The 26,378-nt window shown below is 40.1% G+C and overlaps 1 protein-coding gene across 1 annotated transcript in view; it reads right to left on the bottom strand.

Annotated features, from left to right (window-relative positions):
* Positions 1 to 2,134: 2,134 nt before the first annotated feature.
* Positions 2,135 to 26,378, bottom strand: part of LOC104379330 (titin) — a 41,449-nt gene continuing 17,205 nt past the window's right edge. Inside the window, exons 7-36 of the mRNA XM_086615243.1 lie at positions 26,037 to 26,336; positions 25,640 to 25,942; positions 25,155 to 25,460; positions 23,279 to 25,045; positions 22,887 to 23,183; positions 22,036 to 22,323; positions 21,644 to 21,943; positions 19,499 to 21,565; positions 19,104 to 19,406; positions 18,717 to 19,022; positions 18,331 to 18,621; positions 17,905 to 18,204; positions 17,486 to 17,791; positions 16,930 to 17,235; positions 16,547 to 16,828; positions 15,671 to 16,264; positions 15,282 to 15,569; positions 14,856 to 15,155; positions 14,103 to 14,405; positions 13,517 to 13,819; positions 12,814 to 13,398; positions 12,370 to 12,675; positions 11,978 to 12,277; positions 11,157 to 11,732; positions 10,758 to 11,063; positions 10,073 to 10,666; positions 4,007 to 9,951; positions 3,766 to 3,919; positions 2,549 to 2,842; positions 2,135 to 2,433 (exon numbers count right to left, since the gene is read on the bottom strand). Coding sequence (XP_086471369.1) covers positions 2,135 to 2,433; positions 2,549 to 2,842; positions 3,766 to 3,919; positions 4,007 to 9,951; positions 10,073 to 10,666; positions 10,758 to 11,063; positions 11,157 to 11,732; positions 11,978 to 12,277; positions 12,370 to 12,675; positions 12,814 to 13,398; positions 13,517 to 13,819; positions 14,103 to 14,405; positions 14,856 to 15,155; positions 15,282 to 15,569; positions 15,671 to 16,264; positions 16,547 to 16,828; positions 16,930 to 17,235; positions 17,486 to 17,791; positions 17,905 to 18,204; positions 18,331 to 18,621; positions 18,717 to 19,022; positions 19,104 to 19,406; positions 19,499 to 21,565; positions 21,644 to 21,943; positions 22,036 to 22,323; positions 22,887 to 23,183; positions 23,279 to 25,045; positions 25,155 to 25,460; positions 25,640 to 25,942; positions 26,037 to 26,336 — 18,869 coding nt within the window. The remainder of the gene's footprint in view (positions 2,434 to 2,548; positions 2,843 to 3,765; positions 3,920 to 4,006; positions 9,952 to 10,072; positions 10,667 to 10,757; positions 11,064 to 11,156; positions 11,733 to 11,977; positions 12,278 to 12,369; positions 12,676 to 12,813; positions 13,399 to 13,516; positions 13,820 to 14,102; positions 14,406 to 14,855; positions 15,156 to 15,281; positions 15,570 to 15,670; positions 16,265 to 16,546; positions 16,829 to 16,929; positions 17,236 to 17,485; positions 17,792 to 17,904; positions 18,205 to 18,330; positions 18,622 to 18,716; positions 19,023 to 19,103; positions 19,407 to 19,498; positions 21,566 to 21,643; positions 21,944 to 22,035; positions 22,324 to 22,886; positions 23,184 to 23,278; positions 25,046 to 25,154; positions 25,461 to 25,639; positions 25,943 to 26,036; positions 26,337 to 26,378) is intronic.

Here is a 26,378-nt window from a genome sequence, read left to right as displayed (position 1 = left end):
TCCTCCATAAGGAAGAAATACTATTCAATCTTAAACTCTTTCTACTTTATGATTGTTTCTAAATGTTCCTAGATCTCTTGGAAAAATCTGGATGTTGTCCTGACCCAAGAATTAACTCTTCCGAAATCCTTATTTTTACTTTAGTCCTGTTTCATCACCATTTATTAGCTTTCCTGCATCATTTGGACAGCTAATGTTTGATAGTATATAGGTTTATAGGTAATTTTTTTTTAAAAGTCTGCTTCAGTATTGAGTCTTTTTGGAATAGCTTTTTAAACATACTGCCTACTTCTGATGAACTTGAGCTTTTTTTTTTAGTAGTAGTAGTATGCTGGGAGTCTAAGTGATGCATAGTGTTGCTAACTAATGCTCCTGCTCTGCTTAAGAGAATTTTACAGCCCCTGAAGCAGTGTTGCATTGCTGTGAGTGTATTTGCTGTCAAGCTTTTTCTACTGACCAAAGTGAATTCTAGAAGCAGAGTTGCTGCTTTGACCTTGCTACTCTTTTCCTGTAGATAACCAAAATTGTGGCCTGCCTGCATGGGATTTGTGACTCTCCCCCAGGAATGTAAAGACAAGTGTTGCTCCCATAGATATGTCAGCTGACTTGAGGGATGAAGAACTCATGGGGCATTGCCCCTTAATCACACATGGGAGGTGAGAACTTGTAGGTCCAGGCAATTAGAGTCAACTGCTCTATATTAGTTATGGCTGCCAAAAAACCAGGAGGCAATACCCAGGTTTCCTGGAGATGTTTTTTTAATCACTTTCAGCAGAGACTAGCTATAAAGAAGAGAGGTTAGCAATTTATCCATATAGGGTGTAGTGGAAGGCCTGGAAATTCATTTAACAGAGGGATAATAAGAACAGCATAATGCTTAGGCATAGATTAGAATTTATCTTTAGTCAATGAAGAACACACTTTTTTTTTTTCTTTTTTTTTAAAAAAAGCTTGAGTTTTTTAAGGCTGACTTTCTGGTGGGCCAGGCTGTTTCTGACACGTGGCTGGATCTCCAACAGTTAACTACCTGGTTTACGTTGGAGAATTGCATTTCTATCTAGTTGTTTCTTTCAGCAACTCTTTTTCTCTGGTGTGGTAGAAGAACTATAAAAATTTGGCATAATGAATAAATAACAAGGAGTCATACTTTATGGTGCAGAAAGCATGCTTTATTTCAAATGAATAATTCTATCTCAAGGAGGTTCAATAGCTAACAAGCTTTATTACTACATTAGGAGAACTAAAGCAAATTGAAGAGCAGGGTGGTATTTGATGTTATAGCAACAGTTTGTTTTCAAACTGTGGTTCATTGCTTAGTTGCCCGGGAGTGACTACTGGATGTCTAATACTATCACACAAACTCAATCGTTGCACCCTACGAACCTCCGAGAAGGGGTACTGCTGCTGCACTTGAGTACCTAAATAGCTTTGTTGATTAAGGGGATGGCCAGGTGATGTTACTTTTTTAAAGCTATTCAGGCAGTCAATATGTCAGAAACAGTACGCAGACAGTGGGTGAACAAAGTGCTGGCCGCTTGCACTTTGTCCAAAAAATTGTCAGTCAGGTATGGAAATTATGACATAATCAGATCCAATGTAAAACATTAAAGTAATGCTTACAGGAGGGTAATTGCAAACATCACCAATGCCTTACATTTCTGATTCAACGTAAATATTCGTGCATGTATGAAATACTATGCACAGTATCATCTCTTAGGTGTCGGTAATCTTCAACAGGGAGCCTCTCTACCTGTTGAGGCATTCTTAGACATCAACAATGAGTTGAGGCGCAAAAATTAGTTAAAAGTTGAGCAGGGTAGTCGTTTGCTAGGAAACTTTCTCCTACCAACTGTTAGTTCCAAAAGTTACGTTTCAAAATGTCATAAAATAAATGGTACAAAACTTCATAACCGTTAACTTCGGCTATATACAGTATGTACATGTCAGTGAAAAAAGTGTTTAAAATTCTTAGGTCAAAAATGACTATAAGTCATAATGTATAGCTTTGGACTTTGTCTCATTCAGGTAGATACAAAAATATTCTTTTTTTTTTTTATATTTACAGATCAGATATTTCAGTCCATGTACGAATCACTTGTAAAAAGACAAGTGTAAATAATAGAGATCAAGCTCTCTAAATTGATCGAATGTTAATATTCACAGTGGCAGAATCAGTACCAAATTCATTTCCTAAATTCAGGGTATAAAGTCCACCGTCGTTCTTCTGGACATCCATGATGATCAGAGTGGTTAGATCTTCACTGGTTTCAACGTGGAATCTGCCTTGCTGGTCCTGACTGGTAATTTTTCTGCCTCTGCAGTACCATGTTATTTCAGGAGCAGGTTCACCCGAAAAGGCACAAGATAGTGTGAGAACTTTTCCTTCATCAATGCTGATATCGGATGGGAGAGCTTCAATTTTGGGTGGTACTCCTTTGCAAAACAGGAGAAGAAATACCAAGTTAGTCTGTTTTCACTAAGCCATGCAGCAGGTTTACTCTGAGAACTACAGGATATTTGAAGCACTAACTCTACCAGTATTGCTCACCTCTCAGACCCGATTTAAGCATTTTACTAGTTGAACTCTCCAGTTGAGCCATACTGGATTTCCCCATAATACTGCTGGAGCTCGTTTCTACAAAGGATTCTTTCATGGAGGACATGCTTTTGGCAGACATGCTTGCAAATTTCATTTCAGTCATGCTGCTACTGCTGAAACTGCTGAATGAAGCCTCTTGTTTAGAAGAAGCCATTTGAAAAGACTGAGAAGAAAAACTTTCGTGCATGCTTGCGTCGCCACTTGTCTTCAATACTACCTCTTTTGGAGGTTCTTCAATTAGAGCTGGGGAGCATCGCAAACATAGAAGGAAAAACCAATAACGTCACGTTAATGAACGAAGTCATGCAGTTCTATGTGGTTAATTTTACAGAAATGTAGAAACAGCATAGTTTGCTTTCAATAGAAAACTGCAGTGGAGTATAAAATTGTTTATAATCATTTGATTCAAGATGTTCAAATCACAAACAGTAATTTATAAATGAAACAAGTAGGAAACGGAACTCTTAACTAGTATGTATGAGCTTGAAGGAAAAACATACTTAAGAAGAAACAGATCGTCACAGTGTCTCCTATTAGAACCACTACTAGAATTAGACACTGAGAAATTGTGTGTGTTCAGTTCATGTTTGTAAATGTTGTGGAACATTTTCAAGTTCTTAAAAGCATGGTATAAGAAAGTCTGTATTTCCCTGCATTTTCTGTAGCTATAAAGCTCAATCACTGCAGCTTTCCTTTAAACCCGAGCACAGTTGTACAAGCAAATCATAGCAACTCCTTGATGCTAGGAACTGGGATATGGTATGGCCAATAAAATACTAAACCCAGTTCAGTTATGGCTAAGTTACCACACAAATTTTTAACTGTGGAATTACTTTGTTTTATTGAAACAGATTCTGTTAGTAAATGAGGAAAGAGTAATTGCCAGCACCAAGGTCTTCACACAGTCATCCTAGAAGGAATGCTCATAGCTTTCTGTTAACATGCATCTGTTGATTTAACAGAGCATCTGTGTGCTCGTCTGTGGGTGTTATAAAGATTTCTAATGCTGTTTCAGTTCAGTATGTATAATATACAAAAGAAATAGGAACTTTTAAAAATACCTAAATCAACATTACCAGTGGCTTTTATCGTAAGTCATTTTAGTAGACACGCCACAGAAAAAAGTTGTGATTAATCTGAGCACAAGACCTGGAGAGCAAACTTACGGAGTACAGTCAAAGATGCTGTAGCAGAGCACTGCCCATGGTAATTTTTTGCTTTGACAGTGTATTTTCCAGTGTCATTCACTGTTGCATTTCGAATCTCAAGAGAATACATGTTTTTAGAACGAGTTACTCTGATGTGCGATGAAACAGCAATCTGAGGAGGGGAAAAAAATTATTTCATTAAGATCAGTTTTCTGAACAATTCTAATTTTTCAAGCAAATATATTAAATAAATACTTACAGGTTGATTATTCTTAAACCACTCAATTTCAGGAGAAGGATCCCCAGAAATTTCACAGGTGAACAATACATCTTGTCCTTCATTGACGTTTTGAGACTTTGGCTGCATGATAAATGCTGGTTCGTTGGAGCGCTCTTTAGAAAAGGTCAGAACATACTGGCATTTAATAATGCCTTCTTCAGTTTCACCCTCACAGGTGAGTATACCTTCATCTTTATTACTAGCCTTTTTGATAGTTAGTGTGTGATCACTTCCAGAAACACCGTATCTGTAATCATCTGAATTTCTTAGCTCTGTTCCATTGAGTACCCATTTTACTTCAGAGGCACCAGGAATGTTGGCTTTCAGTGTCACTTTCTGCCCTTCAGACACTGTCATTTTAGTTGAAGAAGCTTTAATTTCTGCTTTCAATTGCTTGACATCTTCAGTAACAACTGACTTTTTAATAACTTCTTGAATTGCTGCTTTTTCTTCAGTTGCCACTGCTGATTTCTTCTGGGTAGAAACTGTAAGCACCTCATCTTTCTGAACTGATTTATGAGTTTCAGATACTCCTCGTACTTGGGAATGGATATTTTTAAATACTTGGCCGGTAAACTGGAAGTTAGTTTTTGAAACACCTCCTTCCCCAATAATTTCACAGGTGTATTCTCCTTTATCAGATTCCATGAGCTCATGGATTTTGAGCTCATAGGTGCCATCTGCTGCATAATGAAACTTGAAATGATGGTCTTCTTTCAGTTTTTTGCCGTCCTTATACCAAGCCACTTCTCTGACACTTAAAACACTGCTTTCAACTGCACAGGATAACTTTACGTTATCTCCAAGAGTTTCTGCTTTCAGATGCTGTTTTATCTTTGGTGGAGAAGCAGTTGGTAATTGTACTTTCTCTGCTGGTACAGTTTTGTCTCCAGGCGGTGACTTTGCTTTTGGGGGTCTGCTGATGGGTTCAGGAGATTTCACTCGTTTAGGAGACTTAACTGGCTCTGGAGACTTTACACGAGGCTCAGGAGACTTGATTGGTGGAGGTGATGCAATTGTTTTTTCGGGAATTTTTGTTCTTTGAATGGTCAAAGTAAAATGTGCTTCCTGTCTTCCTTCAGAGTTTTCCACCACAACAGTGTAACTTCCTTCATCTGACATCTGGACCGAAGAAATTTCAAAGGTAGACTTGTACTGTGTTCGTGTTACTTGGAAGCGCCTCGAAGAAACGATGGGTTGACCTGCACGGAACCATGTTATTGTTGGTGCTGGTTCACCATCAACATCGCAGGAAAATCTTGCAGTCTCCCCTTCAGAAACTGTGATTGACCGTGGTTTTGTAAGGATTGTTGCTGGTAGAGTGCTTTTAAATGCCTTGTGTACAGTCCTTTCTTCTAATGATTTTTCTTCAGCTGCAGTGATTTTTTCTTCAGAAGCAGCATAATGTTCATATGATAAAAGTGATTCTCTGGTTGCTGACATTTCTGATTTGACCTCTCTTACTGAGGAACTTGCTTCTGTAGCAGATGCTTTCTTAAATGAGGAGATTGCATATGCCTCTGTTTTTGTCAAGTCAGGTAAAATTGACCTTGGTACTTCTTCATCTCTCCGCTGGGAAGAGTATGTAGTGTAATCTCCTCCAGTAACATCTAGTGTTGCGTAATCAGAGCATTCCCCTTTGTAGTTGGTGCATACAGCCCGGTATGTTCCACTGTCATCAATGTGGCAGTCGAGAATCTCCAGAGTTAATACACCACTGGTATTAGTAAAATGTATCTTACTGCTCTCCTGGAGCTCAACGCCATTATGGTACCACTTAACTTCAGCAGTTGGTTTTGACTGGACGTTTAGAATGAACCTGGTGTTATGGCCACATGGTACCCGGTGTGAGCGCATTCTCAGGGTAATGCGAGGAGCATGGTCAAGGGTGAAAGGCTGCTGAGTCAGAACTTCATATTTCCTTTCCATAGTTTTCTGAGTTTTCAAAGCAGACTTCATGGACTCATATCTAGAAAATATATCAAATCTTGCCATCCTCTCAAACCGAGAGAGAGATCTTTCACTAGAAACTGGACTAGGTGAGCGTGGTCGAGTTCTCTCTGGTGTTGGGGATCTTCTCTCAGTTTCTTCAGGAGGCCGTGAGCGTGGTCGGATTAATTCAGATACAGGACGCATCAATTCAATGTAAGTTGGAGAAAGAGATCTTCTTCTCCTTAGCAGTCTAGATGGAGGTGAAAATTCTCTGTGAACGTGTTGCACCATTTCTATTTCTTCTTCTTCTTCTGATGTGATTTCAGTTATTTCTCTTTCTCTCCTTCTCCTGAGTCTACTCCTTTCCTCCTCTGCCATATATTCGAGCTCACTCCTGTATTCAGAGAGTCGTTGAGCAGTGCCAACAGGACGGAGCAATTCTTCATCCTCTCTTTCAGCCATTATTCTTTGCTTTTGTTTAGGTGGTCTGTAGGCAGCCCTGTCATGACGTTGACGAAGCTCTGCATAGCTTGCACTGGTCTCAGCTTTAGTTGGGATGTGATAGCTTGAATACCTCAACTCTCTTTTTCTTTCTTCCTCTGAGCTGACCTGTGCTCCGGCAGTAGAATACCGAAGGGCAGACAGTTCAAAGCGTGGGGGGCTTCTACTTGGTGGGGAAGCAGAAAAGCCTAACTCCAGCTCTTCTTCAAGGCGCAGTCTTTCCTCTTCAGTTCTCTTCATGGCTAAATAGTCATCAATAGGCAGGAGTAATTCCTCATCAGACAAGTCACCAAGTGATCGCCGCCTTGGTCTATAGTAATATTCATAGTCTGGAGATGGGGCACGACGACGTGCTGGTCTCACAGTTTCAAGATCGTCTTGTGTTAGCTTTGGTATGCGCCATTTAGGCTTATACTGATCAGAAATGCGTGGCAGTGGCATCACGTAGAATTGCTCCCATCTGGAAAGACGTATGCGTTTCTGGCGTTTCTGGACGGTTCTCTCAAGTTTTCCTGGCATTTCATACTGGTCTCGCAGCCTCTTGTACCACTTCATGTCTGACAGAGGCACAAAGTGTTTAATATTCTGATCTTCCTCAAGAGTAGCGCGCACATGTTTGCGAGGCTCTGGGACCTCGTACGGCATACGAAGTCTTCTTTCTTCCTTCTTTTCTTCTTTCTTAATTTCATATTCACCTTTGACGGTCTTAGTGCTAACAGCGGGTTTATATAAGATAGCAGCTTCTCTGAGAGCCTCTTGTGCAGTTTGTGTCAATGGAACAGCTTCAACCCCAGAAAGGATTTCTGCCATTCGTAAGGTCTTGTCAATTTGCCTCTGTACATGCTTCTCCCGCTCTTCTTCAGTCTTGTACTCACGCTTGACATATTTCACGCGTTCGACTTTTAGATAAGCCTGACAGCTTGTAGATCCAGCACTGTTTGTAGCAGTAACTCTGTAATAACCGCTGTCTTCTGGCAAAGTATCTCTGATATGCAAAGCATAATAATCTAAACCTTCATGAATTATATCAAAGTTAGGACCAAAGGATAGAGGCTGACCGTCTTTCTCCCATTTTAGTGTTGGTTTTGGTACACCAGATACCCTAATCTCAAAACTGACGTTTTGTCCTTCTTGACATTCAGCATTTGCCAGCAGTCTTTTAAACATTGGCCTTAGCGTGGCATCTGCTGGAGGTGGATGTGGAATCACAGTCAGCTTAGCTTTGCAGCTGTCTTCACCATATTTATTGCGTGCCACAATACTGTATTCAGCATCATCCTCTTCAGTGACATTATGGATGACAAGTTGATAAAGACCCTTGTCTGACTCAAAAGTATACTTCTTATCATCATCACCAGGTTTGATTTTCTGGCCTGATTTGAACCATGTTAAGCGAGGTTCTGGGTGAACTGTTATAGTTACTCCAAACCTCACATTTTCTCCAACATATGCAGTGCGATTATACAAAGGCAGAGTAAATTCTGGTGGACGCTCCAATAGTCTCATAGTGTCAACCCGTCGTTTCACTTTCCTAACAGTTCTGCATCTGTAGTGCTCAGAGATTTCTCTCACACCTTTAACAAAAAGTTCTGCATAAGAGCTGTCTTCACCGTAGTCATTTACTACCTTGCATCGGTAGGTACCATCATCGGATTTAGAAACGTCTTTTACATACATGGTCGCCACGCCTTCTTCGTATTTGATTTCATATTTCCCATTGCTTTCTAATTGCCTCATACCAAAGTACCATGTGACTTGTGTGGACTGATCATAGTTTTCAATCCTACATACATATTTGGCATGCCCTCCTTCTTCTGTAACAGTATGCTTTATCTGCCCAGCAATGGGACCGATGTCTATGGGCGCAACTTTAACTTTAGCCACCGTTACACCTTTCTGAGATCTAATTGCGCCTCCACAGGAAATGCGGGCTACTGACACAACTGTGTTCCACTCCTTCTTTACTAGAGTTTGGTAGTAACGCCTGTGCCTCAAGGTCTTGATGGTTTTAGTGCTAGTTTTTTCTGTCTGTTGTTTCAGCCACGCATGGTTAAGAGCTTCAGCAGCTGTCATTCGAGCTTTTCTTTCCTTTACTAGTAAGCGATCAATGAAGTCCATGGCCTCAATGCTTATGTCTTTGAATGCTTCATCATCAAAGTTGTATTCAGCATTTAGAATATTCTCAATAACTTGTTGGTTTGTTTCAGCAATGAAAGGATTAATGCCACTGAGAAGTATATATGTTAGAGCACCAACTGACCACATGTCAGTAGCTGTGCTGACCAAATCATGATGATGTACTTCAGGGGCATAATATTCAGGAGAAGTGAACTGGAGTCTAAAGCTGTCTCCAGGCTTCAATTGTCTGGCTTGACCAAATTCAACAATTTTAACTACAGAGCTTCTTCTTGTGAAGTAAATAATATTGTCTGGTTTAATATCAAAATGCCCAATGCTGTGGCGATGTAAAAATTCTAGTGCATCACAGACCTGGCGTACATAACTCACTATTTCTCTTTCATTCAGTTCAAATGAAGCTGTGCTGATTCTTTCAAAGATGTCAACTCCAGAAATGAATTCAAAGATCATGACCAATTCTTCTAGGCTCTCAAATGATTCATGAAGATACAGGATATTTCGGTGCCTAGCAATGTTTAGAATGGAAATTTCTTTCTTTACCAAAACTTGGTCAGCACCCTTTACTTTGACAAACTTGGCCAGGTAAGTCTTTTTTGAAACTGCCTCAACACAGCGGTGTGCAATGCCAAACTGCCCACGTCCAAGCTCTTCTGCAATCATGTATTTGTCATAGAGTTCCTTTGTAGAATAGTGAGCTGCTTTAGCTGTGGTGACTTCTCTGGTCTCATCAACTTCTTCATCGTAGTTCATTACTCTGGTCTTATCTTCCTTTGTTATAATTGGATCAGTAGGTTCAGAAGGCTGGCTTTGGCCAAACTTGTTTTCTGCAATTACACGGAACTGGTAGGTGGTCTTGCCAAATAGGTTGACCACTGTGTATCGTGTATCACGAGCTTGTGCAACACGAATCCATCGCTCTGCTGTTGTAGCACGTTTCTCAATAATGTAGTTTATGATTCTGCTTCCACCATCAGTAGCTGGTTCATTCCAGGTTAAGTTGACTGAATCCCTTGAAATGTCAGTTACCTTCAGACCTCTTGGTGGATCAGGCACATCAGCCACATCTAATTCAACTGTTTTTTGATCGATTCCAAATCTGTTTTTGGCACAAACAATGTAAAACCCTGCATCTTTTCTGTCAACACCATTTGGGAAAACAAGAGATGTGAATGATCGCGTAACAATGACTTGGTAGTGTCCATTAGTATCAATGAGGTCTTGTCCCTTCTGCCATGTGATCACTGGGTGAGGCTTGCCACTGAATGGAATCTTGATGCTCACTACTTCCCCTCGGAGGGCATGAACAGCTCCCATGCCTTCCAGGTTTTTGGGCAAGTGAATCTTTGCGGGAACTGCAATAGAAAGAGGAAAAAAAAGCAACACATGACCAAAAGCACATGGGAAGAGCACCAGTAGCCTAAATACTCAAAGCTTAAAAACAACTTGTCTTAGGAATCAAGACCCTTCATTTACCTTCAACATCCAAAGAGGCAGTGCCAGACACAGATCCCCCTTGGTTGGTAGCTCTAACTTGATATACTGTGGCGTCATCATCCGTTACACTTGTAATGACCATCTGGTGATATCCACCCTTGAATTCCTGTATCTTGATCTTTTCACCATCTGGCATGATTTCTTTGCCCTGTCTGTACCACTTGACAATTGGTTTAGGATGACCAGTGACTTTGCAGACAAATGTTGCATTAGCTTGAAATTTCACATTCAGATTCCTTAGTTCTTCCTTGAAATGTGGAGCTTGAATTGGTACATCAGATTTTGGAATGACTGGTTGTGATACCTCACTCCACTCACTTTCACCACCTAGATTTTCACATTTTACACGGAACTCGTATTCAAGACCTTCAATAAGATCTTTCACAGAATAGACAGTTTCACGAATTTCATCTGTTGTTACAGAAATCCACTTGTTTTGTTTTTTCTCGCGCTTCTCAAGATAATAAGTTCTAATCTTTGCACCACCATCACTTGCAGGCGGCTTCCATGAGACAACGCAAGAATCCTTTGTGACAGCGCTTGCTACTGGCTGACCAGGTTGTCCTGGTTTTTCTGCAAAGAATAAAAAGGTTCAAAAACTGAAGTGAGCTTGCCTTAGGAATGACAGAGGCATGCAGAAATTGATACTTTGGCATCCACTTACCAAATGGGGGCTTCATAACAACAACTGATGAAACCTCCAGTGCTTCACTAATGCCGTATGTATTCTGAGCAGAAACACGGAAATAATAACCTGCATTTTCAGTTAGGTTAACAATTCTACAAGTTGTGCCTGAAATGCTTGAAGATACAAGCTGCCATTCTGCTCCTTCCTTGGCTTCACGTTTCTCTATGATGTAATTTGTTATCATAGCACCTCCATCATCGTCTGGTGGCTTCCAGCTTATCACCACAGAATTCTTCAGTATAGACTCTATAACAATTGGCCCTACCGGCTTGTCTGGCTTATCTGTAGAAGAAAAAACACAATATTTTTAGTTCTTTTGCCAGTAAATATTTGAGAAAAATATTCCACAAAACCACCAAAAATAGAATTAATTACCTTGTATTTCCACATTAAGTACAGTGTCAACTGTTCCAAATGTGTTACTGAGTTGCACTTTGTACTTCCCAGCATGAGTCTTGTGCTGGACGTTCTTAATAGCGAGATGAGTATAATGCTCTGTATTCTCAATAGTAACTGTTTCTGATCCTCTCAAAGGTTTGTTGCCGTGGAACCAAGTTATTGCTGGTACTGGCCGGCCAATATACACAACATGAAGGCGGAGGGTGCCACCTGCACCTGCGTAGTATTTCTCTTTCAATGGGAAGCCAGGGTGGAACTGAGGAGGAGCCTGCAACAATAGCTTGCCACTAGTTTCAATTTCTCCAACATCATTGGTGGCCATACACGTGTAGAGACCTTCATCCTCCTGTTCGTCTGATATTACTGTCAGTGTATGGTTGCGTCCATCAGATGACATTTTGTATTTTCGACTTTGAACCAGTTCTTTGCCAAAGCGGTACCATTTAATATCAGGCAAAGGTCTTCCAACGATCTGGCATGTCAGCTGAGCTGCTTCACCCAGTTTAGTTGTAACATCCTGCATTTCTTTTTTTATGGCAGGTGCTTCTCCAGCTATGACAAAGAAAATTAAAAAATAATGAAGATTACTATGACATTGTTGTCTATTACTACATTACTGGAAATTAATTTTCATTCATAGCTGTGCTTCTTATACTTGCAAGACTGTGCTTTAGGACAGTCATGTTGGCAAATAACATGTAAAACCAATAGGCAGCATGTTGAGTGCAGCACCGTGGTTTATGACATAGCAAATCACAACAATATCACAGGAAATACGACAATATATTTTTGCTTACATGTTAATTTAGTTTTCACTGCCATAGCAGTCCTTCGAGGTCTGCTAAGGCCAGTCTGATTTTCTGCAAAAACACGGAATTCATATTCTGTAGCCTCTAGTAAACCTCCTACTGTAAACTGCCTGTCCTTGATGCGTTCTTTATTGCATTTTTTCCATGTGCTTTCTCCAGATTGGCGATATTCAACCCAATAGCCAAGGATCTCTTTGCCACCATCACTTTCAGGTCGTTCCCATTCTAACGTAATGCTGTCCTTAAATACAGAAGTGATCTCAATTTCTCCAGGTTGGCTTGGTTTGTCTGAAAATTAAAACAGATACAGAAGATAAGCTCCTCTTTAAATGTCACTAAGTTGCTCTTTAGAAGATCTGTTAATGCAAACATTTTCTTACCAAATGGATCCTTGCATACAACTGGCTCAGAAGCAGGACTTGCTTCACTTTCACCAATGTCATTTTGAGCAATGACACGGAATTGATATTCAGCATCTGGAACAAGTCCTGTGACCGTGTACATTGTAGTTGTAATCTGTGTCTTATTATGCCGGACCCATTTTTCTGTAGATGTCTCTTTACGTTCAATGTAGTAGCCAGTTACACGAGAACCACCATCATCTTTAGGTCTGGCCCAGGACAAGTTGACAGAACTCTTTGTAACATCAAGCACTTCAGGTGGGTTGTTTGGAGGCTCTGGAGGATCTGTTAATAATTATAATATCAAAAAATAATAGAAATATTAGTGACATAGCATTAAAACATTTGCATATACTATGGCACTCTTAGAACCATAATGTAGTAATTAAAAAATATTTTAAAAAAATCTAAAAGGGGACTTACTTAGAGGTGTCTTTGGTACTGCTGGTTCTTCAGATTTGAGAGATTTGCTAATACCAAAATGGTTTTCAGCAGAAACACGGAAGTGATATTCCACATTTTCTTTGAGCCCTTTCACCACTAGTGATGTTGCTTTTACTCTGGAGTCAACAGTGTACCAGGCAGTCTTTGGTACTTCTCGTCTCTCAACAATATAACCTAGGATATCTGCACCACCATCATCTGTAGGAGGTCTCCAGCTTACTCTGACAGAACGAGCTTGTATATCATCATACTCAAGTGGCCCTTCTGGTGGATTTGGAATGCCAATCACTCTGACTTTAATATACACAGCTTTTTTGCCACACTTGTTTTCAAGTGCCAAATCATAGGTGCCTGAATCTTCTCTCTCTGCATCTTTGATCACAAGTTCTGTGTGAGTGTCAGAAGTCGCAATCATGGCCCTCTTGCTGATGTCGTGTCCTTCTTTTGTCCATTTGCATATTGGGATGGGCTTACCCTTAATGGGTATTGTAAGCCTGATAACTCCACCTTGTCTTACCATAAGACCTTCTTGGTATTTTTCATCAAGTTCATAGTCAGGATATTCTGTAAACAAAATTAACATGTCATGTTATGTCTGTTTTACAGGTGATAACACACTTGCTTTAAACAAATACTTTTTTAGGGCAACTTTCAATGAGAACTAAGTCTTGAAGTGTCTTACCAAGCATTTCTGTTATTTTGACTGTTCCTGGCACTTCAGCAGGTTCTCCTGGCCCACCAGCATTACAGGCTAGCACACGGAATCTGTACTCTGCACCCTGGGGCAGATGCGTCAAAGTGTATTCACGAATCTTGGTTGGCGTGGTATTGCATTTGGTCCATTCAAATTGATCAACCTTCTGCATCTCAATTAAGTAGCCAGTAACTTTAGAACCACCTTCATCTTCTGGTGGACTCCAAGCCAGGGAGACAGATGTTCTTGTAGTATCAGTGACTCTTGGATTCTGAGGTTTACCTGGAGGAGCTGGAAGAGAAGATGAGATGGGGCTGGGTGAGATCTTTTTTATAAATATTTAAAAGATGTGACAAATGCTAACTTGAAATATATGATCTGTATGAAGTCTATAGGATTTATACAGGAAAACTTAGAATGAATGATTTTCACTAATATTGTCTTAGTTTTCTCCACTCAGAACGTCATTTGTTAACAGACCCAAATAAATTTCCAAATCAGAAAAAATAGTAAATTTTACTAGTATCATTACCTTCTGTCATAATGTGCTTAATCTGTGTAGAAATTTACTTACCAATGGGATCTCTGGCGACAGCAGACTTGGAAGGACGGCTGGGTCTTCCAGTGCCTCTGGCATTGATTGCTGTGACTCGGTGTTCATATTCTAATCCTTCAACCAACCCAGTGGAACGGTAACGAGTCATAGTGACTGGAACTTTATTTACACGGATCCATCTATCTGCTCTAACTTCTTTGCGTTCCACAATATAACCAGTAATCTGTGAGTCACCATCATCTTCTGGAGGATACCAAGTTAATGTCATGCCATCTCGAGAGATATCAAACACTTCTGGAGTGCCAGGAGGACCAGGAATACCTGTGAAAACGTAACACAGAATTAATGAAGCGTCAGATGATTCTACACATTAGCAATATGCAACATATTGTGAACGACAATGTAATATTGATGTCCTATCAATTTTTTTTATCAGCAGATATCAAAGTACTTCACAAACTAGGTCAGTGAAATACCTCTGTTTTTGTAATTAGGTAAGGCAATTTTTAAGACTAATCGTAGACCTGAGCAGAAAATCAAATTTATCATCCAGGTTTTGTGCAGTGCATCTATAATACCTGTATAGATTTATGGATGGCATTTTTCTCTGGAAATACAACAATGCTACTGTGCATCATAATATACCATTTTATTTGGTGAAAGGAAGTAGTAACATCTAGAAAAATCTTATCTATGTGTGGATATATAAGCCCATTTAAATACATATTTTTATTTTATAAAGGTAAAGAATAAGCAAAAATTCAGACTTACGGATTCTGCTCTTGCATTCTATAATTTCAGATTGCAGGTAAGATCCGATTCCAAAGCGGTTTGTAGCAGCCACACGGAACACGTATTCTGCGCCTTCAACAAGTCTGGTGAACTTAAATGTTGTCCTGGTTACTGACTCTGAAACTGGCAGCCATCCAGGACGGTGAGCATCACGCTGTTCTACCACATAGCCGCTAAGGGTAGCTCCACCATCCAGCTCAGGTGGCTCCCAGGAAATGGTTACATAATTTGAATCAATTTCATCAATTCGGATAGGTCCAACAGGTGGTCCAGGTTTGTCTAGAAAAAAAAAAAAGAAAATTTAATTACAAAAAAAAGAGTACATGGAGAAAAGGAATCATATTGCTGATGTAACAAAGTTCAGATGGAGAAAGGTCATGGACAATTACTTTCATAAATCCTTACCAAGGATTATAACCTTTATTGTATCAGTAACTGTTCCAGTTGTGTTCTTCAGTTCAAGCGTATACTCTCCAGTGTCATGTATGGTGGTCTCACGCACAGTTAATTTAGCCATTTTGGCAACCGTCTCCATTTTGATGCGTTCTGATTCTTTTAGTTTAGAACCAGCAAAGAACCAAGATGCAGCTGGAGGTGGTCGTCCTTCAATTGGAATAGCTAACTCAATGGGCTTGCCAGCAGGTACATGAATTGTCTTCTGAGGTATTCCAGCAAAGTCAATTGTTGGTAGAACTAAGAAAAGCAAACCATTGATATATTAAATATCCATTTTGTAAATACCATACTCATTTAGTGCAAGCTTCACCCTGTTATTTTTAACAGTAGATACCTACCTTTTTGGTCTTGTACTGTCACTGCTGTGACAATCTCTCGTGGTTCTGACACGCCCTTCTGATTCTGTGCTCTGACCCTGAACAAGTACTGTTCACCTTCATTGAGAGAGATAATTGTATGCTCATAGACGGTGGGCTTCAGTGTCACTACCTTCAACCATCTCTCTGTTCCAGCTTTGCTGGCCTCAATAACGTAGCCAGTCAATCTGCTGCCACCATCATGTGGTGGTTTCTCCCATGCAAGAGTAACAGTTGATTTAGTGATGTCAACCACTTCGAGTTTTTGTGGCACCATGGGGACATCAGATACTAGTACTGCATCAGATGTTTCACAAGCTTCACCAATGCCATAAATATTTTCTGGTAGTACTCTGAAGTAATACATAGCTCCCTCTAGAAGTCCAGTAACTCTATAAAATGTCTTGCTGCATTTGGTAGTGACAGTCTTGTAAGCTCTCATGGAAGCTTCACGTTTCTCAATTATGTAATTGTTGACTGGGGCTCCACCATCAATGGCTGGAATATCCCAAGTAAGTGTCACAGAATCTTTTGACACTTCCTTAATTCTCACTGCAGTTGGTGGACCAGGTGTATCTAAAACAACAACAAGAAGAATATTTTTTTTTCCTTTTACAGTCAATAACTGACTGCATAAAAAAAACCCAAACACACCACCACTGGGATTTAATTTATAAACTAGCAGGGCTTGAGAAACTATGTATTTTCCTTTGGATTAGATTGTTTCTCTGACTTCCCAAACATTCTCATGTTATTTAAACTGCAAATTTTCTTTGGAAATGAATGAATTTCTTATTTTCCTAAGCAACATGCACTATGAGTGATACAATGCCCGTATACAATTGTAGCAATACTTACCATACACTTTTACAGAAATAGTTGCAGATTTTTTTCCTGATTGATTTTCAGCCTCAATGATGTATTTTCCAGCGTCATACCGATTAACTTTATCCACAATAAGCAGAGTGTAGCTGTCTGTAGTATCAATAATAGCTCGACTTACAAGGTCAACACCCTGCTTGCTCCATGTGATTATGGGAGCAGGTCTGCCAGATACAGAGACCATTAGGCGCAGGGAACCACCAGCTCTGACTGTAACTGTCTTCTTCAGATCATCAGCAAGCTCAAGCTCAGGTATTTCTGATGAAGGGTGTAAGAAACATGGAATTAATTAATCTTTTAGTAGTTCTAAAGAAAAATATAATTAATCCTTAAAAATATATATTAAGTCTTTAAATTACCTATTCTTTCCACAGGTTCTATTTCTGCTGATGATTCACTAAATTCACTCATACCATTCACATTTGTAGCAGCAACTCTGAATTGGTATTTCTGGCTTGTTTTAAGACCAGTCACAGTGAACTCAGCATTCCTCAGAGTGGCAGTTGTATGTGGTCGATACCACTGTTCTGTACCTTCTTCTTTCATTTCAAGAACATAGCCTAAGATGTCAGCACCACCGTCATATGTGGGCTTTGACCATGCTAAACTTATGCTGTGCTTAGTAGTATCCACAACTCTTGGAGCTGAAGGTGCTGCAGGAGTATCTTTGAAAAAGAAGAAAATGCATTTCACATTGGTGCAGGGAAACATTTTACAGATAAAAACAATTTCTGAAAAGCTAATGGCAGGAAATGCATTTAAAATGAACTATAACTGCTTTTAAGTTTATTCTAATATGAGCTAGTTCACTGAGATCATATGTGGGTTTGGGTATCTTAGTCAAAGTGTCAATGTGGGTTTATGCTCCGTTATTATAAGTAAATATTAAAACATGTTTTAAATGTGGTAACTTACATGATGGTTCTTTACATAACATGTATTGTGAAGCTTCACTAGGCTCACTGTTCCCAGCAGCATTCACTGCAGTGACACGGAACTGGTACTGGCTGCCTTCCATGAGACCCGTGACTTTCAGTCTGGTATCATAAACAGTGTAATCTCGGTTCACTCGTGTCCAGCGCAGACTTTTCTTTTCACGTTTGTCCACAAGATAGTCCTTAATCTCGCTGCCACCATCTGATTCTGGTGTTGTCCACTGGATAATGATATGTTCCTTGCCAACACTCACTTCTTCAGGAGCACCAGGCGGTGTTGGGATAGCTGTTTTTTTTTTTTAAAAGGTTAAAAAAAAAAAAATTATTATTCAACACATTCTTTATCTATGAGAAATATTCCACAAATTCTGATGCAGAATGGAAGGTAGTAACACTCACTGAAAGCATTCCTGGCAATCACAGGTTCTGTTTCAAGTGGAACACCTGGTCCGTATTTGTTGACAGCTCTCACACGGAAGATGTATTCGTTATTTTTAATAAGTTTTGTTACCACACAAGATAAAGTCTGGCATTCAGCCTCAACGATAACCCAGTGAAGTCTGCTGGTTTCACGCCTTTCTACGATATAGTGAGTGATTTGTGCACCTCCATCTTCCACAGGAATGTTCCATGCCAGGGTACACTTCTCTTCTGTTACTCTGCTAACTGTGATTTTGCCTGCGCATGGACCTGGTGAATCTGGGTGGAGATGAAAAAAAGTGTTGTTATTAGCAGCTAAGGAAAAGTATCTCACTCTTATTTAAAATAAAGTGGTTTTTTTTTTTTTAGTATACGAAGTATGAATATTAATCATGGGATACATACCAAGCACTTTGACAAGAACAGAAATTTGTTTCATCCCACTGGCATTTTTAACTGTTAGAGTATATTTTCCACTATCACTTCTGTCACAGAACTTGATAATTGCAATGGCTCGTTTGCTGGTGTATTGCAGAGATATTTTTTCACATAGGTCCAATTCCCTGTCACCTTTGGACCAGAAGACTTTTGGTTCTGGTTTCCCACCAATGGCTGCATCGAGAACAAGATCTGATCCAGCCCTAATGGTCACAACTTCTCCCTGCAGTCTGGCATCGAGTTCAGCCTTTGGTGGTGCTGTCATAATGAAAAAGAGATTAAAAAAAAATTTACATGACAGTACTAAAAACAGAACATTGTATTTTTAAGTGTTTTAAATGAATATTACTTACAGTATTCATCTTTGCAAATGACGGCACCAGTTGATTCAGATCCTTTGCTAATCACACCAGCTGCATTCTTTGCTAGTACACGGAATTCGTATGCTTCATCTTCACTAAGAGCTGTCACAGTAAAAAAGTTTTCTGAGACAATGGTATAATTACATTTCAGCCAGCGTCCATCACCAGATTCATTGTATGGCTTGCGCTCTATAATATATCCAATAATTTTGCTTCCACCATCATAAAGTGGTGGTGACCAGCTCAGCGATACTGTAGATCTGGTGACATCTGTTACTTCTGGTCTTCCTGGTGGATCTGGAGGAATAAAACAGAAAAATGAGAAACGCAATTCTGTTTTAGCTTAAATAACAACGTAACTCTAAAAGCAATACTTACCAACTGGATTTTGAGCCACTACAGGTCTGGAAGCTTCACTAGCTTTGCTAACACCTGCAGCATTTAGAGCATAGGTTCTGAATTGATATTCTAGGCCTTCCACCAATCCTGTGACTTTGTAGTTGCATTCACAGCATGGTACTTTGTTTTCCTTCACCCAAAGGATGGTGTTGCGCTCCTTCTTTTCAACCCAATATCCAATGACTTTGCTGCCACCATCATGATAGGGTTCCTCCCAGCGAATGGCCATGGCAGTTGCAGACACAGAATAGACTTCTGGCCTCGAAGGTGGGCTTGGTGGGACTAAATACAGAACAGATCGGGAGAAAAACGTTAGTTATTACAAATACCCCAGTCAGAGGAAAAGAACAAATTTGGAAAAGTGTTTCACTTACCAAATGGATGCTCAGCAACTATTGTTTTTGATTCAAGGGGTTTGCTGACACCAAATCTGTTTTCTGAGCTTACTCGGAAACTGTACTCCTGATACTTTGTGAGATGAGTGACTTTAATCTGTGTACGTTTCACACTGGAGTTTACCAGCTGCCATGCTGTTGTGCCAGATTCACGTTTCTCTACAATGTAGTTTGTAATGTCACTGCCACCATCATCTTCAGGTTCCTTCCAGGTCAGCACACAGGATTCAGCAGAGACAGATGATACTTCAATTGGGCCAGTGACAGGACCTGGTCTTCCTATGACTACCACTGTGACTGTAAATGTTTTCACACCAGCAGTGTTTTCAAGTGTGAGGTAGTATTTACCAGAGTCACCTCTCATACTGTCCTTTACAGTCAGTGTGGTTCTGTCTTTTGTTGTCTTGATGGTCACTCTCTCAGTTTCCTTCAGTCTCATCTCTTCAAGTTTCCATGTCACTTTTGGAGCTGGGCGCCCACTGATTGGTATATCAATAGTAAAAGTGCTTCCAGCTTTACATGTTATGAGCTGTCTGCTTATTTCACTAAGATCTGCTGTTGGTTCAATCTGTGGCTCCTTAATAATAACAGAAGAGAAAGCTTCTCTCGGCTCACTGTAGCCAGCATCATTCTTTGCCTTGACTCTGAACTCATATTCGGTGTTCTCCACAAGGCCCTCAACAGTGAAAGTAAGTTGTTTGGTGTGCCCAGCTTCAATCCAGGAGTCAGACCCTTTTTGTTTCATCTCAAGAAGGTATCCAGTAACACGGCTACCACCATCATGATCAGGTTTAAGCCAAGCTAAAACTACAGAAGATTTGGTTGTATCAACAATATCTAATCTCTTAGGTGGAGCAGGTTCTTCCGTGGCTACAACTGGTTCTGTTAATTCACAGGGTTCACCTACACCATATTCATTTTCTGCTGACACTCGGTAGTAATATGGCACACCTTCTGCCAGATCAGTGACCTTAAAGATTTGCCGAGTACATTTTGAACTCACCACTTGCCAGCTACGACGGCTTGCTTCCCTTTTTTCCACAATATAGTGATGGATACGTGAACCTCCGTCCAGAACAGGAGCATCCCACATTAAAGTAATAGATTGTCGAGTCACATCTTTAAATGTAATAGGACCTGGTGGACCAGGCGTGTCCAAAACCTTGACAGTAAATGTAATAGACTTACTTCCACTGTTGTTTTCCACAGTAAAGACATACTTGCCAGCATCATTTCTATTGCATTCCTCCACAGTCAATGTGCTGAATGAATCAGTTGTTTGAATGTCAGCACGCAAGCTGAGATTAGCATCTGCTTTGGACCACACAGCAGTAGGAGCAGGTCTTCCAGAGAAGGCAATAAATAGACGAATGCTTGCACCTGCTCTTACAATATGAGTCTGCTTGAAGTTCGCATCGATATCAATTTCAGGTGCAGAAAGTCTGTCCACGGTTTGGACGGAAGCAGGAACTTCACAACTTTCTCCTTTGCCAGCACCATTGACAGCACTAACTCTGAATTTATAGTGTTCTCCTGCCTCCAAATCAACAACAGTATATTTAGTAGCAAGAACAGTCTCTGCATTGACTTTCTGCCATGCTTCAAGATCAGCTTTGCACATCTCAATGATGTACCCAATTATTTCCATGCCTCCATCAAAAACTGGCTTGGTCCACTCTAAGCTTACACTAGTCTTTGATGTGTCTGTCACCTTTACAACATTAGGAGCACTCGGTGGGCTGACTGGTTCTCTACATTTAATTAGCTTTGAAACGTCACTTGGAGGTCCAACTCCTGCAGCGTTTTCAGCCATGACATGGAATTCATACTCATTGCCTTCAATAAGGCCAGTTACTCTGTATCTGTTCTCAGTAATGGGCCTCTTACTGGATACTTTAACCCAGCGCATGCTCTTCTTTTCTCTCCTTTCTAGAATATACTCATTTATCTCGCTTCCGCCATCTGATGTTGGTCTTGCCCATGTGAGTGTGATACTGTCTCCTGTTACGTTGGTAGGCTCTGGAGTTCCTGGTGCATCAGGGAGAGCTAAAAAAAGGAAAACATCGTTAGAAAAACAAGGCGGTAACTCCACAGCGATTTCTACAGAATGAGATGGAAACTTACTGTAAGGTATTTGTGCGATAACTGGATCAGACTCCAATGGTCTGCCAACTCCAAATTTGTTCACTGCAGAGACACGGAACTGGTATTCATTGCCCTTAATTAATTTAAGTGCAGTGTAGCTGCAAGCTTCACATTTATCTTCAACTAATGCCCAAGCAATCCTGCTGGTTTCACGTTTTTCAATTATGTAGTGGGAAATAGAAGCACAACCATCGTTAGCTGGAGGCTCCCACCATAATGTGACTTTTTCTCCAGTAATGTTTGTGAATCGTATTGGTCCACCAACTTTTCCTGGTGTGTCTGCAATATCAAAGGTTCAGAATTATAATTTGCTGGCACTTAGAATAAAATACTATTTTAAAAGACCATGCTGAAAGTGTTTCGTGCAGTACCTTGTACTCTGAAGGTAATATCTTCTCGTTTAGTGCCTGATGCATTTTTGGCTTCTACTGTGTAGACCCCACGATGATCCCGGGTAGCATCTCTAATGAAGATTGTACTGTATCCAATAGCTGTAGTTATTTCTATACTCGTTATTTTCTCAATCTCCTTACCATCCTTAAACCATGTCACTTTAGGTACTGGACGTCCTTTGATTAGAGCTTTAAGTCTAATGCTCTCTCCAGCTTTAACAGTAAGGCCTTCAAAGTGCTCGGGGCCAAACTCAATTGTTGGAGCAACTAAAAAAGGAAAAGATAATTCAATTCCCATATAGCTAAGTATTTCTTCCTGATACTATTTTTAATCTACTAATTATAAAATATTATTTTATATAGAATCCTTTCACTTAGAATATGTCATTCTCTAAAAATCAGTCATTATATGAACTATAAACCAATTTTTTCTGTAAGCACACAGTGCGTCATATTAACAATAAGTGAAAGACACCATTAATATATGCTGTTACAGTATGCCAAGCTACCTGAGGCACATTTTAATTTCTAAATTATTCAGTGCATCAGGATATTAGAGTTTATGATTACTTCCTGACTTTGCTGCTGCTGCTTAACCAACACAAATGTAGAGTGCCATGCCTTTCAGCAACTGATTACACATGTCTGCCAGATTTGAGTCTTCAATTTAGACCTTCCCACCTTGGAGTACACAGAAATGTTGTGAATTGACTGGAAGGACCTCAGTCACGTGTTCTTCCCCCGTTGCCCTCCCATTTCCAAACAGTACAGCCAGAATCTCCAGCTGGCTTCGGTACCCAAATACAAGCATATTAAGAAATAATTCTTACTGTTTTCATCTCTGGTCATGATGTAGCCTGAAGACTGTGAAGGCGGACTGATTGTACCAACAGCATTTCTTGCAAGCACTCTGAATTCATATCGGTCACCTGAACTGAGTCCTGTAACTGTATATTGGCATTCACTGACATCAGTGAAGTTACATCTGAGCCAACGGTCTTCACTTCCTTGCCGTTTCTCAATGCTGTAGGCCACAATCTTACTGCCTCCATCGCGCAGTGGGGGTGTCCATTTAAGGGTGACTGTTTCCCTGGTGACGTCAATGTAATCAGGAGTACCAGGTGGGTCTGAAAAGGAAATAATTAGAATTTATTTTTATTACTGCTCACTGTATTCTACATGACTAGAATTTTCTTGGATGACTGATTGATCATTAACTCACCCACTGGAGAGACTGCCAAAGTAAATTTGCTCGGCTCACTAGCTCGGCTTAGACCTGCAGTGTTTTCAGCGTATACCTGGAACTGGTAATCCAGGCCTTCAAGCAGTCCAGTAATCCTGTATTCTCTGCTAGATATTAATGCAACATTAACCTTCTGCCACAAAATACTGTTTCTTTCCTTCTTTTCAACGTGGTATCCGATAATCTCTGAACCACCATCATAAACAGGAGCATCCCAAGAGATGGTCATTCCATCAGCAGTTATGTTGTATACAACAGGCTTGCCTGGGGCACCTGGTGGTCTAAACTGATGCTTTGCCACAACATCTGCTGAGACAAGAGGTGGGCTCACTCCGTATCTGTTTTCTGCACGAACTCTAAACTGATATTCAGTGTCTTTAACAAGGTTTGGTACTTTGAAAGTTGTTCTTGCAGCACTTGAACACACCAGCTTCCAGTTCATTTGTGAAGTTTCTCTCTTCTCAATACTGTAGCCAGTGATTTCTCCTCCCCCATCATCTTCAGGAGCTTCCCATGACAAAACTACACTATCTGCTTTGATTTCATCTAGTTTTAAAGGTCCTTTTGGCTTAGATGGAGGGCCAAGAGTGATGACAGTGAGTGTGAATGTTTTTCTGCAGACTACATTATCAAGAATTAAAGTATATTTGCCACCATGTTCCTTTTTCACATTCTTGATGCTTAAGCTTATCTTGTTTTCTGTTTTCTTGAAACGAAGATGTTCAGTTTCTTTAAGAGGGAGGTTGTCCTTGAGCCAGCTCATGGATGGCTTAGGTTTACCTTTATAGGGCAATTCAATGTGCAGGTTATGTCCAATTCTTACTGCAATTTGACCTCCAGGAATATCAGAAAGGTCAGCTTCAGGTGTTATTATATGTTCTTTCACTGTAATGGGCCCAAGAGTAACACCGTCACTCATGCCTTTTTCATTTTTAGCAAAGACTCTGAATTCCATGACAGAAAGCTCTTTAAGTTTTTCAACTTCAAATTCACAGCTCTTGCTTGTGCCTGCATATACCCATTCTTTTTCGTCCTTCAGTTTCTTTTCAATAACATAGTCCGATATAATGCTACCACCGTCATAGTCAGGTTTGCTCCACTGCAATTTAACAGAAGTCTTTGTAGAATCTTTCATGGATAGGTCTTTTACAGGTCCAGGTATATCTGCAGCTTTCACTGGTTCAGGTGTCTCACAAGGTTCACCTAGTCCAATTTCATTTTCAGCAAGAACACGGAAGAAGAATGCAGTCTTCTCTGACAGGTTAGTTAGCTTAAAGGTGGTATGAGAACACTTTGTTGTTACAGTTGACCACGCCCTCTTTGTAGCATCTCTTTTTTCAACAACATAATTTGTTATTTCAGAACCACCATTAATGAGAGGTGGCTCCCATACCAGTGTAACTGTGCCACGAGAAACATGCTTAAGCTGCAGCTTCTGGCAGGCAGATGGCGTGTCAAGTACTTTTACATTCACAAATGATGATTTTGCTTCTCCAACTCCATTTTCAATTGTAAGAACATATTTTCCTGTATCATTTCGAGTAACTTGAGGAATAGTAAGTAGTGTAGATGATTCTGTGTTCTGGATGATATATCTTTCATCAATCCCAAGATTCTTGTCACCCTTTCTCCATGTGACTGTTGGAGGAGGTCTTCCTTTGAATGGAATCATTATTTGCACATCTTCACCTGCTTTAGCAACAATAGAGGTCCGGAGAGCAACATCCAGATCAATTTCTGGTGCCACTGTGGAAATAAGTGAAAATTAATAGAATGTAAAATAAGAAATGCTTTGAAAAAAAAAACCAACAAAAAAACCCACAGAAAAATTATAAATCTCTGAAAAGTACTGTACCAAGAATATCTTTAGCTTGAACGGGTTCCGTCATTTCAATAGGCTCTCCTTGTCCAGCACAATTTATAGCAGACACACGGAAATAATAATTCACACTTGGCTGAAGGTGGGATACAACATACTCAGTCGTTCTCACTTCTCCCTTAGTACTGACTACAGTCCATTCTTGCTCTTCACCTTCCCTTTTTTCCACCACATAGTTGGTAATTGGACTTCCTCCATCATAAGCAGGTTTAATCCAGCCAAGGGTTACAGATGTCTTGGTTGTATCCACAACCTTCAGCTTTGTTGGTGAGCTTGGTTTATCTGTAAATGATAGTTTACAGGGGAAGGGGCAGGGGGAAGAGGGAAATCAGAAGCCATATTTACAATTAATCATAAAGAGGAATAAAATCTACCCTCAGTTACACTGATGCGGTCCCATCCTAATTACTCATTGTCCATTGATTTCTAACCAATTAGAAATATTGCACGTTGTGTCTTACCAACAGGATCTGCAGCTTTGTAGAAGTCAGAAGCTTCAGAGAACGGACCTTGTCCAGCTGCATTGACAGCACAAACTCGGAAATGATATTCACTGTTTTCAGTCAGACCTGTTACTTTCTGTCTGGTGTCCCGAATGGTTTCTTTAGTAACCTTGAACCAACTCAGGCTCTTCTTGTCACGCTTCTCAAGAAAATATCCTGATATTTCACTGCCTCCATCAACAGTGGGCCTATTCCAGACAACAGTCATAGAATTCTTGGTTATCATTGTGACTTCTGGTACACTAGGTGGTCCAGGTGTAACTGAGTAAAAAAAATATATGTCAGTAGATCAGTACCACTTACAAATAATACACAAGACGATTCAGTTGCATAAGTTATTTTATATGTTTCTTACCAAATGAATTTTTGGCTATAACAGGTTCAGACTCCAGTGAATCACCAACTCCAAACTTGTTCACACCACGGACACGGAACACATACTCATTTCCTTTGATGAGTTTTGTTGTAGTTATGATACAGCCCTCCAGTTTTTCAGAAATTAAAGACCATACAACCCGACTTGTCTCCCGCTTTTCAACAACATAGTGTGTTACAGGTGCACCACCATCATCTGCTGGTGGGCCCCACGTTATTGTAATCTTTTCAGCAGTGACTGTCTTAAACTGTATAGGTCCACTTGGGGGTCCTGGCTTGTCTGTGGAAGGCAGAAGAAAGAAGATATTAAGTATTTTCTACT

Source organism: Tauraco erythrolophus, chromosome 8 (genome assembly GCF_009769465.1).
Source record: "Tauraco erythrolophus isolate bTauEry1 chromosome 8, bTauEry1.pri, whole genome shotgun sequence".
In the NCBI taxonomy this organism is placed as follows: Eukaryota; Metazoa; Chordata; class Aves; order Musophagiformes; family Musophagidae; genus Tauraco; species Tauraco erythrolophus.
The sequence above is the reverse complement of the archived record's forward strand: the minus strand, read 5'-3'. Positions and strand labels throughout refer to the sequence as shown.